Raw genomic sequence first — 18252 nt, forward strand, 5'->3', positions numbered from 1 at the left:
CAGCATCTTTGCATTGCTTTTATCTCTACACTCATAATCAATCAATGTGCATGGGCTAGCCAGTTGATCTCTGAGATTAAAGGAAAAAAGAATTAATAGGGCAATGCATGGTGGGCCACCCCGCTCGTGCACTGCAGCAAGCCATGGCCCATCAGAGCCTACAAAACTGATGATGAAGTTGTACCCTTCATAAAGGCAATTGGTGAGAGAGAATTATTAAGGAAAAAAGGCTGATTACATGTGAACTAAGCAAGGTCCCCACCACCAAAGGCCATTCACATTCAGTACCTTTGCTGACAAAAAAGTTTATATATCGAAATTAGGGAATGAAGCTACACAAGAATGTAGTATGTGGAAGGGTGAATTAAAAACTACAAGCACTTCTTTCTCTCCTATCTATATATCTTTGCTCACTTATTAGTCTTGTGTTGTCTTCCCCCCACAACACAACTTGAAGGGAGAGATAACAATGGCTTCTGAGAAGGTTGAGACTGTTGTTGCAGGGAATTACTTAGAAATGGAGAGGGAAGAGGAAGGTTCTAAGTCCACTACTAGCAAATTGTCTAGGCTCTTTTGGCATGGTGGCTCTGTCTATGATGCATGGTTTAGCTGTGCTTCTAATCAGGCACTTGCTATCCCTGCTTTGATTATCTGTTTTTTTTTTTTTCCTATAGAAGCAAATTAAAACCTTCTTTTGGTGTGGCAATTAAGGGTCTCATGATGATTTTTCTTGTTTGTTGTTGGATTTCATTTCATATAGGTCGCACAAGTGCTACTGACACTACCATATTCCTTTTCACAACTTGGGATGTTATCTGGGATCATATTTCAGCTTTTCTATGGACTGATGGGAAGCTGGACTGCTTATCTTATCAGTGTCCTTTATGTTGAGTACAGAACCAGAAAGGAGAGAGAAAAAGTTGACTTCAGAAACCATGTTATTCAGGTAATAATAGTTTTCATTTTATTATTCTTTTCCCTTGAATATGAATCTATGTGTAAGGCTGATATATAGCCTTGTGAGTTACTTTAATAACTTTAGATTCTTCTAATCTTGGTTTCTTATGACCGTTTGCAGTGGTTTGAAGTGCTTGATGGACTTTTGGGCAAACACTGGAGGAATCTTGGTCTTTTTTTCAACTGTACTTTCCTTCTGTTTGGATCAGTAATTCAACTAATTGCTTGTGCAAGGTAAGACAGTAGTAGATCATGATTTTCTTAATATTGCATTATAAACTAAGTTTATATATACAACAATATTGTTTCAGTAACATATACTACATAAACGACAATCTGGACAAGAGAACTTGGACTTACATCTTTGGGGCATGCTGTGCAACAACGGTCTTCATCCCTTCTTTCCACAACTACAGAATCTGGTCATTCTTGGGCCTCGTGATGACCACTTACACTGCATGGTATATGACCATAGCTTCCCTTACCCATGGCCAGGTAAAAAGACTCGATATTTAGGAGCCTCAACATCAGCATAAAATTAAAGCAAATCAAATAACAATGATTGCTAACACATGTGATATAATAAGTATTATTGTTGCTAATTATTTGTGTTCTTCAATTAATATTCTGTGTGTTTCTCTAAAGGTTGAGGGGGTGACGCACACAGGGCCAGCCAAATTGGTTCTCTACTTCACTGGGGCGACCAACATTCTCTATACTTTTGGTGGGCATGCTGTTACAGTGTGAGGACTCGAAACCTAAATCAAATTGTTTTAGTTATAATTAACTAAAGGGTTTCTTCTCGTAAAGAGTAATTTGAGAAATTAATTAAAGAGGAAAAATATAGTTGTATATTGTCCCAGATTTTAATTTGTATTGGGATTTAAAATTTACTATATATTGTCAGAAAAAAAAGTTGTATATATAACTTCATGTACTATGAGTCTAACAGACATATGCATTGATTGTAGGGAAATTATGCATGCAATGTGGAAGCCACAGAAGTTTAAGATGATATATCTGATCGCAACCTTATATGTGCTGACCCTAACTTTGCCATCAGCATCTGCAGTCTATTGGGCATTTGGGGACCAGCTTCTCACCCATTCCAATGCCCTCTCATTGCTCCCAAAGACTGGTTTCAGAGATACCGCTGTCATCCTCATGCTCATTCATCAGGTTAATTATATTATATATTCAATAAATACATATATTAACTTTTAAAAGTAACTTATGTTGTATAAGCTCTTGTTATCTTGTTTCAGTAAGTTTTACACACAAAGTTATGAATAAGCTATTATTTGATAAGAGCTTATTGAATAAATACTTAATTTCCTTATGTACTCACCTATTTGCAGTTCATAACTTTTGGATTTGCTTGCACTCCTTTATACTTCGTGTGGGAGAAATTCATTGGGGTGCATGAGACCAAGAGTTTGTTCAAAAGGGCTTTGGCTAGACTTCCTGTTGTGATTCCAATATGGTTCCTGGCAATCATATTCCCTTTCTTTGGTCCTATTAACTCAACTGTTGGATCTCTCCTTGTCAGCTTCACTGTTTACATTATTCCTGCTTTGGCTCACATGGTTACCTTTGCTTCAGCACCGGCTAGAGAGGTAATTAGACCATGCACCTTGCTAGCTACAACTGCTTATTTTTTAAATTTATATATACATATATGCTGCACCTTCCAATGCTTCACTTGGTGCTTCTTATTTACCAGCACTTACGTACACTCAATTGACACTTTTAGTTTTTCTCTTATTCTTTCTTTTTATCATATCATATCACTTATTACATCTAGATTTCTCTCTCTCTCTCTCTCCCTGTATAGATTACCATAAGGTCTCCATGAATAATTCTTCTTATATGAACATCCTTTTCTTTTCTTTTTTAATTTTTTTCTTTTCTGTTCATTTTTATTTTGTTTCTTAACAGAATGCTGTGGAGAGACCACCATCAAAGTTAGGAGGTTGGGTAGGATTGTACTCCATGAACGTGTTTGTGGTGGTATGGGTTTTGGTGATAGGATTTGGGTTGGGAGGATGGGCAAGCATGATTAATTTCATACACCAAATTGACACATTTGGGCTATTTGTAAAGTGCTATCAGTGTCCCCCTCACAAGGCTTAAGTATAAGTAGCTTCTTCTAGTTTCTTGTGATACTTTGAGATCATACATGCGTGTAAAGAGATTGGCTTTTAATTTGTACCTTTTTCTTCTTCATTTATCCCCCTTTATTTTATTTTTTCACTGTAAGAAGCCAAGTCTTTTGATTGTGTCAGCTAAAGGTGCGATGGCACATCACGGCCACCCCCTATACGAACTTACAGTTAGAATTTCGTGTGCTGATTAATCATTTCTTGTTGTGCAACTACCTTGCCATATGCTAAACTTAATTGATTTGCGTTCTCCCTCTCCCTCTTTCTCTTTCCTCGCCATACGTAGCTACATTCAACTAAAACAATTGAATGAGTACAAACTAACTTTTCCTATTTTCGTTTCAAAAGGAAAAGATTGATGGGAATATGTGATATTTAATTACTTTTTCATTTTATTATTAGTACAATAGTAATGGCAAAGTCTTTGGTGGCTTTGTGAGATACAGTTAATATATACATTACAATCAATTACGCAAAAATACACAAACCACAGCTAGCTATGATGATCAAAATCTACCTCGATCTCTTTGATAATTCACAAGTGTTTCTTTTCAATTTTGTAACCAATGAAAAAAAATGTAGACCTACTTTGAGGTTTGTTTAGGATGGAATTGTCATATAGGAAAATCCACAACGACAAAGACGTAAATGGAAATTGCATGCATGATGTTGGGAGAGCTCTAGCTAGCTTTAAGCTCAAACCTCATACTGATTACGGTATCAAACTATCTATGTATCATCTCATCCACTAATCTAGGAAGAAGCTTTTCTAAAACCCTTTGCTTACAAAATTAAAAAAAGGTGCTTTTTCTCTTCAAATTGATTGCCTAGCTGTCATGAAAGGTGAAGTGTGAGAAATTAGGAAGCTATAAAATTAAATGGCAAAATCTAAATAGTACGTCATGGACCACAGACTATTCCGTCATACCTATCATTACGCATCCCCAGTACTATTCGGGCACTTATCACTTAAACTTAAATTGGCTTTTGCCTAATTTGATGTATCTTTCTTTGTGTGTTATGCCAAATGACAAACATAATAAGCAAACAGCTGTTTCGAAGTTTACCAACTAGTTATTGTACATGTCTTCTTCTTTAAAGCTCTTTTATAGGGGCATAGTGGAATATAAACACATGAAAATTCTGTGATACAGATATTTCAGATGGATATATAATTGCAAATTAAAGAAAAATCTTGGGAAAAGGAGAACTATATATTGCCTCGTTTCTAAAGTAGAGTCACAAAATTAAAGTTTTAGAAAATTTACCGTGATACCTACAAGGCTACAAATGTACACAAGTAAAAATATAATCCGAAACAGTTTTCGTTGTCATCATCTATATATATATATCTATACTTTTATAAAATTGCCCAGGTTAAAGGCCAGACCACATGTACATAAAATAAGCTTTTATTTTCCATCCATTAACATGTAATGCCTTTTCTTATAATAGTATATGGGAATTCATCAGAATGAATACTGCCTCTTTTCCCCAGTGAATACACAGATAATCCGAAACAGTTTTCGTTGTCATCATCTACGTGTTTAGGATATATTTCTGATCAAGAGTTGGAGATTTATTTCTTAAGACACTTTCGGACATTCACTCAAGAGGTTGATCTTTTTTAAGAGATATTTTGATAAAAATAAGATTATAATTAACTAGCTACTTAAACTTAGAAGATAATTGTGATTGATGAGAATAAAATACCATTAGGCTAGCTGTTCTTAATTTATTCCCATCCGATCACAATAGGTTTTGACAAAGTCAATTTAGTGTTAACATAAATTTGTTCTTAGGTGTGCTCATGTAGAAATTGAGATCAGACGTTGGAACACTATTAAGAGTGTGTTTGTCTAAGAGTTGAATCCAAACACTTTTTTATTTAACTTTTTAACCAATGAAAAGAAAACGACTATTTCGTACTTCTACCTCACTGTATATAGAGGAGCTACTAAATGCAATCTCATAACACATAACATCCCTCGAATAACAAATAGAAGAGCCCTGAATGTTATTCTGCATAATAAATAAACTTACGAGCAACTATAAAAATTCTAATTTTTGATTTTTGAATTTTTTTTGGCTAATCTTAAGACACTCAGTTTTCATGTAATTTTCATAATATTTATAGTTTTTTTGTTCAAAAATTATTTGATTTATATATTTTTGACCTAGATGAATTTAATGAGACGAGTCTCATTTCTTGCTTGAATTAGTAAAAAAATGGTGTTCAAAATTGTGACACAAAATCGAAAATAATCTTTATTTCAGGATGTAAACAATTATGTAAACTTGAGAGATAAATGAATTTTAGTAAAAAGATAAACATCAAAAGTATATTTATGCATCTCGAATTAATACAACAAAAACAAAACATGATAGGTGAAAAAGAAGTGGTGAAAGATAGAAAGTACACCGGTTAAATATAGTTAATTGAGATGATTTTGAATAATTATTCATAGTTTTTTTTTAAGTTAATTATCCATAGTTATTAAATAAGCATATCACTAAAAAAATGATCAAAACTTGAATTTCTAAAAAAAAAAAACAGTAGTTTTGAAGAAAAAAATTTAAAAAATAATAATTTTAGAATGGAGTGAATAAGAATTATCAATGAGTTCGTTGTTGTTAAAGATTGTTGGAAAATTTTCACTGCTACCGAAGACTGGGCTTTTGATATAGTGTGCCCATCAGTAACTATCAACAGTCGCTAACAGATAAGTGCAACAACTTGGAGTATTTTTGGGACCTGTTTGCATAATTACAAACAGGCGTTCATACTTTGCAAGGCATAAAGATTATTTATCATTCAGGTTCAATGTATGTTTACATGATTTTAATTGGTAACCATTAACGAAATACACATTTTATCATTTAATGGTATAGACCAACTTACCAACAATTTCACTTTCCCCTTCAAACTCAGTGCACTCATTTCTGATGAAAATTTAGCTGTCAAAAAATAATTATTATTGATAGATTTCGTTATTACTCATGGTCATGTCATCAATAGTGTCCATTTTTATTTTATTTTATTTTATATAGCGTTCTTAACTAAATAAGTTTGTTTTTTTTTATAAATAAGTAAATAATAGTTTAACTTAGTAAAGAAAATCCAAAAACAAAACCACCCAATACAAATTAACGATTGGCTCATAATGAACTGTCTAACCTAGTCTTATTCCTAATGACACCGTTTATAGGCTTCCTCCATTACCGTTAGCAGTGCCCTGTACAACGCCCTCCCCACAAAAAATATCATCATTAAATATTTAGTTTTTTTTTAATTATGAATAATGTTTCATTTCATTCCTCGATAATTTATTGTTTAAATTTAGTATCTCAATTTTCAATTAATATAATAAGCTCTTGTAATAGTTTTTCTGTATTTAAGACCTCAAATTATCATTTTCGACACAAATGATCTGGGGTTTAGGGTAAATTTGGAATGAGAAACAATTTAAATAAATTTGAAGGATTTGTAAGAAAGGGAGTTTGAATTTAAAAGAAGGGAGGAAATTTTTTATTTTCAAGATTTATCTTGAATTTGATGTTTTAATTGATGAATATTGAATGTAAAATTATTTAATTGATTAATTTGTAGAATTTATCACAGAATCAATTTTTTTTATATAATTTATCAGTAAAAAAATGAAAATTTATAGAAATATTTAATTATGGTGATGGAAAAATTAATAGAAAAAATTTAAAAACAAATATTTTAAACTAAAATTGCACGTTAATAATAATGATAAGATTAAATGTGTAATTAAGTTTATACGAAGTCACGAAAACGAACCAAATGGGCCTAGGCAAAGGAGATGGGCCCAACTCCTGGTGGGCCTACCATATCGTCCTTGGTTTCGCGCCTAAAGTTAATATATGATGATGAAGAGTAAAATGAGCACAACGTGAATAAAAGCATAGATAGCAACCTCATCCACATGCAATGCTGTATTTTGCCTTTCAAATTTGAGTCTTGACCTTACGCAAGGCTATCTGGCTATGAAGATTAGGATTGTTTATTATGCGTTATTTTAGAATCTCAAAGTTACTTTAAAATTTAAAGTTAAAATTATCTAATAATTTTATAATTTTAAAAATTCTTTTAAATTAAAATTTGTTAGATGGTCTATTCTTGAATCTTGAATTTAAGAAAAAGAAAAAAGAAGAGGTAAAATTTCTTAAAACTAAAATTTTATAAATGCTCCCTTTTTAAAATCCAGTTTGGTTTAATTATTTCTTTTAAAAAAAGAAAATATAAAATAAGTTAGATTAAATATTACCTTAAATTATCATATAGTCATATTATTTCAAGGTCTAATCCAAGGTCAAATCTAATACAAGCTAGAATTAATAAAGTGTCACGTGTATTAATCCCCCAAGCAGTCAAGGCACATGGCTAGAGAAAGGGAAGTGCAAGGTCATTGCATAGGCTTAAGACTATGACTATGAGAGGGGAATTGGGAGAACCTGAAATTTTTGTCGCATAATACAAATGAAGGTAGTGATTGCTTTGAGTAACAAGGATGGCTACAGTGGTGGGTATAATCGTAGAATCCACAGAAGTTCTCATTTTCTCTCTCAAGAACTTTCCAAGTCAAGGGACTGTCAAGTGGTTCTCACAGAATGTTTCAATTATTATTATTTTTTTTCTTGTGGCCTCACCAAAACGGATCATTGAATCTGGTTATTCTAGAGTTTAGTGTTTGCTTTTGACCAGCCATCTAATCAAACTAATGTCAAATGGGTGGACCCTATTCCTTAAGTGCCAGCAATAAAAGTCACTTTAAAAAAGAAAAAAAAAAAAAAAGATGGTTCTATATAACATGATCCGGCTGGGGGCAGAAACCAGAAAGATAAGGTAAACTAAAGTAAGGTAAGGAATAGCTGTAACTAAGAAAAAGGTTCACTAAAAAGTTAGCATGAACCAACTTCAAACCCTTGGAGCTAGGCATATCAAACTTTTTCTAATTTTTTTCATTTATTATGACTTAAATCCACAACTTATACTACTGAGTGTATAAAATAGCTGAAAGAAGTTTCAATTTAAACCAAAAAATTTGATTTCCGAATTTTAGTATGTAACTGCATAAAGAGAGTTTTGTCACTGGTGATCTTATCCCATTTGAACTGAACATAATTATCTCCAATAAATGATACATGTTGTTTAGATCAAAAAAATTCAAAACTTCTAGTTCTAGTCAAGCTTACTCACCTCAAAGTCACTTGTGTTAGTTACAGCAAGTGTGCTAGCTTAAAGTAGATATTATATATTATTATCATATACATGTTGATTACTACATTGTTTTGGCAGCGATAAATACTAGCATCCAAAAACTACTGGTTAGAGCTTTGATACTGTTTCGAGTTGTTGGGATGCAAAACTGGGATCAAAATGTTGATCAGAGCCAAGCATATCAGACAGCACTGCTGGACAAGGCACACATGCGCGGGTCCGAATTATCACCTTGTCACCGAGACACAAATTGTGATGTGATATCAGATACATGCCTTAATATATTTATGGTTCCAAATTCTATATGTCAAAATAAAACCTTCATATTAGCTTTATATTACCCATGTTTAAATTCCATAACATTATTGACTATATAGGATGTTTCTTTTTACAAATTCATAGAATTCGCTCTCTCCCAAGTCACAATTACCGAAGTGCCAACCTAAATTTGATATCTTTTTTCTATGAGAGGAAGCTAGTTCATATTCAGCTCATCAAGAATGTTGCAGGAGAGGTTTATAATGCATTGCAAATGGGCGTGACCTTCCTGTGCTAAACTCAATAATTATTTGTCGATATATAGTAATATGTGGGAGTCACGCTTAAAAATTGACTAAAGCGATCCGGCAAGAAGAATTAGATGGGACTTGTGTTGGTTTGCACTAATGTGAAGTTTTGTATGTTCATATTATTGTAGAATATCATTATAATGATTTGGCAACTACTCACACGTCGCAACTGTCCATAATGTGGACACTAGCAAAATGATGATGAAGAGCTTCCAACTAATAGAGTATACAATCAAACAGGATTTGGCCCTACATCGATCTATCCCTGAATTTTGAAGGGAAGAGAGAACACGGATCAATTGAAAGATTGGAGCATGGGTCAATGGTCAAAATGCCAATTTGCCATGTGGTGTGCGTGGAAATTTTATCTATAAACACACAACTTGAGTGATATAAAGCAATCAATGTATGAATTATTCCAAGGAGATATTGGTTCTCGACGATTTGTCTTTGTCAACGACTTCCTTATAAACCTTGAACTCCAAATTCCCATCCTTCATTCCCTAATTCTTTGTTGTGTAGATACACATAGGCGGTTTCAAGGCCCGGCTACCCTGGGCAATTGCCCAGGCTCTGGCCCAAATTCATTTGGTAAAAAAAAAAAAAAAAGTAAAAATTAAAAGAAAAATATTAAAGAAAGGGCAAGAAATTGAAAGGGCAAAACAATTGTAAGAGTTAAAAATTAAAAGGGCAAAAATATAGGTAACAGAAACAAAAGAAGTAAAGCTGCAGCAACACTGTAGAAACCTTAAAGCTTCCGCCATCGACACCTACTGGTTCTTTTCCGACTACCGCCTTCCCCTTTTTTTTCGGTTAGTAATTGTTTAATTTCAACTGATTGTGGTTTTAAATTGAAACAATTAACACAAAGGTAGCAGAGAAGAAGAAGAAGAAAAATTTGAGTTTATTTGCACCAGCACCGCCTAGTAGTAGCAGACACAGAGAAGAAGAAAAATTTGGGTTTGTCTTTGAAAGGTTAAATATTTTATGTTATATAGAAGTACTAACATTGTGAAAATGAGTCCCATATTTTTCAAGTTTATCTAAAATCTCATATGGTGAAATTATAATATTGTATCATACTGATAACTTCAATAAATTTCATTATAAAAAATATTTACTTTATAATATATTTTGTCATTTTGTGTGCTGCTAAGTGTCAGATTAAGCTACTACACAACAAGATTCATTGGTTATAAAAGTTTTATTGATAAGTCAAACTAAAGTGTGTATCTAGTAATATTATAAGCATATAGTATTATTTATAATAGCAGTAAAAAGATCTTTTACAGTGGAATCATACCACTTGTAAATTTGTTTATTGATAGATAAATTATCTACAATAAAGGTTTCTTTTGGTTATCTAATTTTATTAGTTTCTATAATGGTGTTTAATTGAATATAATATAATGCTTGTTCCTACTCTTTATAAATCATAAGAGATTACTTTTATTTTGAAAAACTATTCTTATTTAAATTTTGATTCTTATGATTTTAATTGTTAATTGAGTATTAACTTAAGATAATTTAATTTCAGAGATGAGGAGATTTTTGGTTGATAGAGCAAGTATTGAGGATGTGAATGTTGTACAACAAGAAGCCGAATTAGAACCGCCACCTAATGTGGTTAATGAGTTTAACCCAAATGAGATTGTGCGTGATCCAGGTCATAGGAAACAAATTAATGAGTATGCTCCGTATATTCAAGATCAAGTGAGGAGGGCATATATATTGAAGGGTCCAATGCAACCACATTTGCCAAGCTTTCCTCGTACTCCATTTGGAAGTGTTTCTAGAGCATTTAGTAAATCATGGTATAAGAATTACACATGGTTAGAATACAGTGAGATCAAGGATGCAGCTTATTGTTTTTATTGCTTTCTCTTTAAGCAACCCGGGAGGGCCGAACACTTTGGTTTTGAAGTCTTCACTAAAAGCGGATATAGAGATTGGAAGCATGCATCTCAAGGCTTGAAAGATCATGTTGGTAGTCATAATAGTTTGCACAACTCATGTGTCAAGCACTACGATGATTATAATAATCAAAGACAAAGTGTGACAAGTAAGTTTGCTAAAGCAACCAAGGAATCAGAAGAATTGTATAAGATTCGTTTGACTTGTTCTCATGTGTCAAGCACTACGATGATTATAATAATCAAAGACAAAGTGTGACAAGTAAGTTTGCTAAAGCAACCAAGGAATCAGAAGAATTGTATAAGATTCGTTTGACTTGTTCTTTAGATTGTTCAAGATATCTCATAGCACAAGGCATGGCTTTCCGTGGCCATGATGAATCCTCTACTTCGCTAAATAAGGGCAATTTTAGAGAGATGGTAGATTGGGTAAAATCTCAGAATGAACAAGTGAGGGATGCTTTTGACCGTGGTGGAAAAAATTGCACAATGACTTGCGGTGACATTCAAAAGGAGCTTGCAACGTGTTGTGCACATGAAGTTACCAAGGTGATTATGGAAGAGCTTGGTGATAGACAATTCTCCGTGCTTATTGACGAGTCACGTGATATATCCGTCAAAGAGCAAATGGCGGTGATGTTGAGGTTAGTAGTTGTATTTTCCAATTTCCAATTTTCATTACCTATTATTCTCTATGCCGCCAAGTAAACTGGTTGAATTTGTTTTAGGTTTTTGAATGACAAAGGGAATGTTGTGGAACGATTTATTGCTCTACATCATGTCACAGATACTTCATCTAAGTCATTAAAGGATGCTCTTTATGGTATTCTTGATAAGTACACATTATCTATTTCAAGGATACGAGGGCAAGGATATGATGGAGCTTCAAATATGAGAGGTGAATTTAATGGTTTGCAAAGAAAAATTCTAGATGAAAATCCTTATGCTTTCTATGTCCATTGTTATGCTCACCGTTTGCAATTGGTTGTTGTGTCTGTTACTAGTAGTTGCTCATCTATTCATGATTTCTTTGAGTACATCACCTTGATTGTGAATACAACAAGTGCATCTTGTAAGAGGAGGGATGCTTTGACAGAGGCACAACACAAAGATATTTTAAATAAACTTGAGAGTGGTGAGATATCTAGAGGAAGGGGCTTACACCAATCATCTAGTCTCACTAGACCCGGGGATACTAGATGGGGTTCACATCATACTACATTGCTTCGTTTGGATCAAATGTGGTCCTCCGTGTTAAAGGTGCTTAGTATGGTTGATGAAGATGGACGTGGACCATCTCAAGCAGCAGGTTTGATAGAAAAAATGGAGAGCTTTAAATTTGCTTTTATTTTAAGGTTAATGTTAAAGTTGTTTGGTATCACAAACGAGCTTTCAAATATATTGCAAAGAAAAGATCTTAATATTGTGAATGCCATGGAATTAGTTGATGTTGTCAAAGCTCGGTTGGGCACAATGAGAGAGAGTGGTTGGAATAATTTTTTTGCCGATGTCCAAGGATTTTGTGTTGCTAAAAGTATTATGGTACTAAATATGGATGACGAAATACCAGTTCGGGGTCGTTCAAGAGCAGAAGGGAGGACTATCACTAATCTTCATCATTACCGTGCAGAGATTTTTTATGTTGCTATTGATAAAATATGTGTGGAGATGGATCACCGCTTTAGTGAAGGAAGTAACATTATACTTGATTGCTTCTCATGTCTTGACCCCAAGAACTCTTTCTCCAAGTTTGATGTTGATAAGCTTGCTCGTCTTGCTGATACTTATCATGCAGACTTTTCTGATGATGACCGAGGAACAATTAGGGATCAACTTGAAACTTATGTGCTTCAAGTGAGAAGAAATGCTTCTTTTTCCACTTGTGAAGATGTTCAAAGTTTGGCTATGAAGATGGTTCAAACTGAGAAACATTTGGTATTTCCATTGGTTTATAAACTTATTGAGCTAGCTTTGATATTGCCGGTGTCGACAGCATCCGTTGAAAGAGCTTTTTCAGCAATGAAGATTATCAAGTCTAAATTGCGCAATAAGATCAACGATGTGTGGTTCAATGACTTGATGGTATGTTACACCGAGCGGGAGATATTCAAGTCACTTGATGATATTGATATTATTCGAACATTTACCGCAAAGAAGTCTCGGAAAGGACACTTGCCTCGTAATTTTATTTAACCCGCTATTGTAAGATTATGTTTATCTCTTTTATTTTAAACTATATTTTTGTTGACAAAATGACGAGTCTCTTTTATTTTGATTGATTACTATTTACATATTATATACAATGTGAATTTGCTATCTTTAAATTTTTGCCCAGACTTTATAATTTTTCTGGCTCCGCCACTGTAGATACACACGTACATGGCTTGAAATACAAATAAGTATGGGTTGAAGTTGTCGTGCAAGAAGTAACATTTTGGAAACTTCTCAAAGCAAGTGAAAACAAGATGCTACTGAATTGATATGGTGATGATGATGGTGAACAATGGTGATAGAATCAAGTTTTTAATCGAGGACACTAAGGAAAAAAAAAACTATTTATTTTAAATATGATTAGTAGAATTAAATATATTAACTAATTTTTTTAATAAGTAAAAAAAATAATTAAAAGTTTGTTTATATTTGAGTCCTGAAATAGTACATTTATATTTGTCATGAACAAAATTTAAATTTATATGTAGTTCTTTAAGTGTTTTGTGTTACTTTTTAATCAAAATTGAATTTCTTCTTCGATAATCACGTAATCAGTATTTGCATTAAATATATCGATATAAGTTATCATAATAAAACTCTAATTCTAATTAAAAATCATCTATAAAAATACTTTAAAAAGTATTGCAGTTTTTTTCTGTTATTACCTCTATACTGAGCTATAAAGTTTGGTCATGATAAAATAATTTACACTGAGATTCGGTATCTTGGAGCACTTGTCCATGATTGCCAACACAGATAATTTTGATCGATGCCCCCTTCCTTTTTTCAGCCATGATCATGAGTGGCTTTTATGCATTGATGTTGATCTATTAGGAAACTCTTTTAACAATTAATTTTTTAAGAGCACAATTAAAAATTAATAATAAGTACTAAATGCAACTGATAATTAATAGTAACAATTAGGTAGAATATTATGTACTTGTTCCTATTTTTGCATCTAAAACAAAAAACTTATCTCTGAACTTATATTTATGTAACAATTTAATATCTACACTCATACTTTTTTATATACTTAAATAACACTTCTTTTTTTTTTAAAGAACGCCCGAGTTTATTAAAAAAATATAAATGTATTCTAAACATTAGTTATAAAATATTACCATCAATATTTAGTGTTAAATGCATTTATAATTCTGTAAAAAAGTATAATCATTATTAAATTATATATACGGGTGTTGCAGTGTGGGTTAGGATAAATATTAAATTAGCCGTATCCCCACTCATTTCCATCATTTTTTTCCCGTAATTACCAAACTCAGACTCATCTATATTTAACCTTAAAAAAAAAAAGACTCATATTTGGCTAATAATTTTTATCCTCATCGTGAGTAGTTTTTACAAATATTTAATAAGTTTCGACTCAATTGTCATTCCTAATAATACTACTTCAAGCTTCTAGGATGCAATTGTTTAAAACGATCCATTAAACATCTTTATTGCTACTCCTTTGTTTTTGAGAAATATTAAAATTCCCCTGAAGTATCCTTTCAACAAGACTAAAACAACATTCTTGCACGTCTTTTTATTGTTTTTAATGTATTTTTTTCCTTTTCCTTTTAAATTATTCGGCTAGTTTTTAAGCAGATTTAACATTTATATATGTTTTTTACTTTTTACAGAGGCAAAAAACTAGTGTACGTCCTCCCAAAAGATGACTATAGAATAATACAGCTTATGAATGTTCATTCTTGCACGTCTTTCTCTAATAATTTTTTCTTCCAATATAGGTTGCATGTTTGAAGAACTACACCTTTATATAATATTGGTGTTTAAACAATAAACACTTATTATCAGAGTCTTAATTTGCTTATTTGCATGACAGGATTCAATACCATTTTTCTTCAGTTTTCTCCAGCAGATTAAATTATATAATGATCCTAAAAATACACGAGGAAGCGTATGGTTGATCAGGGTCCATAGATATTATTCTCTTTGCTTAGGACCCAACGGCACTGCTGACAAAAAAAAAAAGCAAAGGAGCCAACTGCACCCCAGGCCATCCTTGAAGTTTGAAGACACATTAACTCAAGTGTTTGGTACTCCTTGGGCCTTTTGAAATCATATCATTGCCGACCCAAACAAAGTATCAGTGGACAATCCAAGACCCAAACAAAAGTACCAGTAACAACCACACAACACCTCCCCAGAAAAATGCAGAAACTAAAGGGTATCAGCGACTTCATAGATTCACAGTAGCTAGTCGGATGCCTACTAACAATTTTCAAATATTTTTAAAATAAGCTTCATTTTCTTTCAAATCGTGGTAACACAATTCATTCCTTGCTGGAGATATCACTTCAAGTAGTGATATGACTCAATAGCAAGCCTATATAAGTGAAAAATAATTCTTACCTTACAAGATGATATTTATAGAATTCAGTTAGGTTTATAACTCATAATTTTAAAATGTTATTATAATTTATCTTAACCAAATTTATTGAGTCTATTAGATCAGCCAGTATTAAACCGTTATCAAACTACCCGCAAATATTAAGTTGTACACATTTCACACTGGCCCATAACCCACAATTCTAAGATTACCACGGTTTCTTTTATATTCACTTAAAAGGATACTACTAGTAAACACATAAATTAAAAAATATTTATAATTAATATTTTTATTTATATTAAATTTGTTTTTAATTTCTTAATATGATTTTACTATTATTTGTCTCTCATTTACGAAATGTTTAGGTATTAAACAAAAATAATATATAGTTAAAAATAATACTACTAATAACTAATTTCTCCAACTTCTAAATTCTAAATAAACAGATAAATAAAAAAACATTTTTTTTCAAAGATGAACATTTAAAAAGAAATGGAGAATACTAATAATGCAAGCACTAAATTAAAGTCAGGTGCACCAATTCTAGTTCCAAACCGATACTGTAGGTAGCGTATAGAGTGATCAAATAAGGACATTCAAAATTGGCAAGTAGGACTATAACATTATTCTTAAACTTACACCAAACAACATTTGGTTCCTTTTTAAGCTTTTTTTTTTTTTTTCACCATTCGACAAAGAATTACACATTGTCCCATTATATCCGATACACCGTCAGAAAGACACATCGGAGGACTTACAAGTAATGTTTATTCAGTCACAAAAGTTTTTTATTTTTATTTTTAAACTAACTGTTAAAAGACTCTAGCCTCTTGATGTGATCGAAAGTGAGGAGGTGTGGAACTGAATATTTAATATCCATTGTCCATGGGTATGTGGAATAAAATTAATTGAAAATTTAGTTGAAATTAAAAAAAATAGTTAGAAATTAAAAAATTAATTCAAAACTAGAAGGTAAAAAAATAATTTATTAAATTATAACTATTTCATAAAACTAGTGGGTGAAATAACGGAAAAATATAAAATAAAAAATAGACATATTTATATTATATTATTTTATGTTACATTTTTTCATGTTAAATATTCTACTATTAATCTGATGTTATTTTTTAAAATATTTTTAATCAAATTTAAAATAATATAAGAAAATACACTTAAGTAGACATTATATTTTTATTGTGGTAATTAATATAATAATTAAAATAAATAATCTAATATAAAATTATTAAAAAAATAAGACAAAATATAGTGTTGAAATAAAATTAAATATTTAAAGTAGTACAATGGTTAAAATAAATAATGTAACATAAAAAATATAAAATATAATAAAAAAACATGGGTATGCAAGTTGGAGAAAAAAAAAAGAGATGCAGGAACACTCACATGTCAAACATATGAATTAGTTAAAAAAAAAGCAATAAAACTTTAATTTATTTAAAAAGGATAAATAAAAATTTAATAAACATACTAAGAATAAAAAAATTAAAAGTTAACTTTTTAAAAAATATTATTTTTAAGTATGTTAAGGTTTATGTTTGTTACCAAGGGATGCGCCAGTAAAGAGGATGCTGAATTTGATGAGTAATTTGGGTCATAGTATTTATTAATTATACAAGGATTAAGGGTTATTAGTATACTATGGGAATTTGATAGAGTGATCATGTAGTATTCTTGATTTTGTTCCCTCGATTGGTATTTCTAATATCCTTTAATAATTTTGTTTTAATGATAAAAAAGTAATATTTTAAAAAATGTTAAAAGTTATTAAAAAAAATTATTTATTTAATAACCAAATAAGTTTTTTAGCTAATAAAAAAAAGTAAAAATTAGTTAAAAAATCTGATCAAACATAACTTATTTTTACATATGAAATTACAAATGATCAGAAATGCTTTTATCAACCAAAAACAAGATAATTTTTTGTTCACGTGTGGTGAACAGGAAATTGAAGTATACAGAAAAGAACAAATCGTCATGATTAGAACAAGAAATCACTCATGATAGAAGCTTTGGTTCAATATTGATAGTGATAAATTTAAAATCTACAGAAGTAAAAAGTAATACCCAAAGCAATAGCACAACTATTAATGTGAATTTGGGACGGTTGAAGAATAAGAAAGGAGAAAATGTCATGTTCTCCAAAGAATATTTAACAACTGGATCGGAGCATTAACCAATTTTGACTAATTAACATGATCTATATCAACCATAAATCCAATATCATGACCAAAAGAAATTCATGAACTGACAGATATTGTTCAATCTATAAGAATGGGGTATTATATTATAAATAAAGCCGTAAATTCAAAGTGGTAGATAAAAGAAAAAGGAAAAGAAAATTCTGCAAGGTCGAAAAAGTCTTCAAGTATTCTAAAATCTACAGTGTCTGATTCCTAATAAACAAAGAATTAATCTGAATATGATACACTAAACATCAAATGTATCAAAATTGCAAGATTTGGAAAGACCTTCGAGAATCTAACCACCGATTCACGCATAAGAGAAAAATCATTACCGCTTCTAAACAATGCCAAGCTGGCAGTAAAATAATACTACCAGATGGACAATATCACCACTCACCACTAAACTGCTACTCATTCCTTCTTCACGCCAAGGGAAAAATATTAATGGACAGTCACAAGCCACTCGGGTTTCATGGCACTCAAAATTATCAAAATACAGAATGCTGACGCTAAATATTGTCACAAGCATTAAACAACTAAAGATTCATCTTGGAAGAAACAGTAAAAATAGCACATATAATGTTAAGGTGGAAAAATGGAAGAAGAAAAAAGTAAAATGCGCAAAGATTTTTCCGACAATTATC

At 31.6% G+C, this 18252-nt stretch overlaps 2 protein-coding genes across 2 annotated transcripts; both read left to right on the forward strand.

Moving 5' to 3' along the window:
- Positions 1-320: 320 nt before the first annotated feature.
- Positions 321-3179, forward strand: LAX8 (auxin transporter-like protein 8). The gene is made up of 8 exons (XM_003526565.5): positions 321-625; positions 761-946; positions 1079-1191; positions 1269-1452; positions 1603-1700; positions 1929-2136; positions 2316-2573; positions 2896-3179. Exons 1-8 carry the CDS (start codon positions 470-472, stop codon positions 3088-3090), a joined length of 1398 nt encoding a protein of 465 aa, XP_003526613.1. The 5' UTR covers positions 321-469; the 3' UTR covers positions 3091-3179.
- Positions 3180-10472: 7293 nt separating this feature from the next.
- On the forward strand, positions 10473-13262 carry LOC100781216 (zinc finger MYM-type protein 1). The gene is made up of 3 exons (XM_006581514.4): positions 10473-10999; positions 11110-11490; positions 11575-13262. The coding sequence occupies exons 1-3, from the start codon at positions 10473-10475 to the stop codon at positions 13037-13039; spliced, it is 2373 nt and encodes a 790-aa protein (XP_006581577.1). The 3' UTR covers positions 13040-13262.
- The last annotated feature ends 4990 nt before the right edge of the window (positions 13263-18252 follow it).

This window comes from Glycine max, chromosome 6, assembly GCF_000004515.6.
Source record: "Glycine max cultivar Williams 82 chromosome 6, Glycine_max_v4.0, whole genome shotgun sequence".
Taxonomy (NCBI): domain Eukaryota; kingdom Viridiplantae; phylum Streptophyta; class Magnoliopsida; order Fabales; family Fabaceae; genus Glycine; species Glycine max.

Excerpts from the sequence above, each read along its gene's own strand:
- LOC100781216 (XM_006581514.4), top strand. The coding sequence starts at position 10,473 with ATGAGGAGATTTTTGGTTGATAGAGCAAGTATTGAGGATGTGAATGTT. Across the intron at positions 11,000-11,109 it reads AGACAAAGTGTGACAAGTAA|TAAGTTTGCTAAAGCAACCA; the intron begins GTTTGCTAAAGC and ends AAGTGTGACAAG. Across the intron at positions 11,491-11,574 it reads CAAATGGCGGTGATGTTGAG|GTTTTTGAATGACAAAGGGA; the intron begins GTTAGTAGTTGT and ends AATTTGTTTTAG.
- LAX8 (XM_003526565.5), top strand. The coding sequence starts at position 470 with ATGGCTTCTGAGAAGGTTGAGACTGTTGTTGCAGGGAATTACTTAGAA. Across the intron at positions 1,192-1,268 it reads CAACTAATTGCTTGTGCAAG|TAACATATACTACATAAACG; the intron begins GTAAGACAGTAG and ends ATATTGTTTCAG. Across the intron at positions 2,137-2,315 it reads TCCTCATGCTCATTCATCAG|TTCATAACTTTTGGATTTGC; the intron begins GTTAATTATATT and ends ACCTATTTGCAG.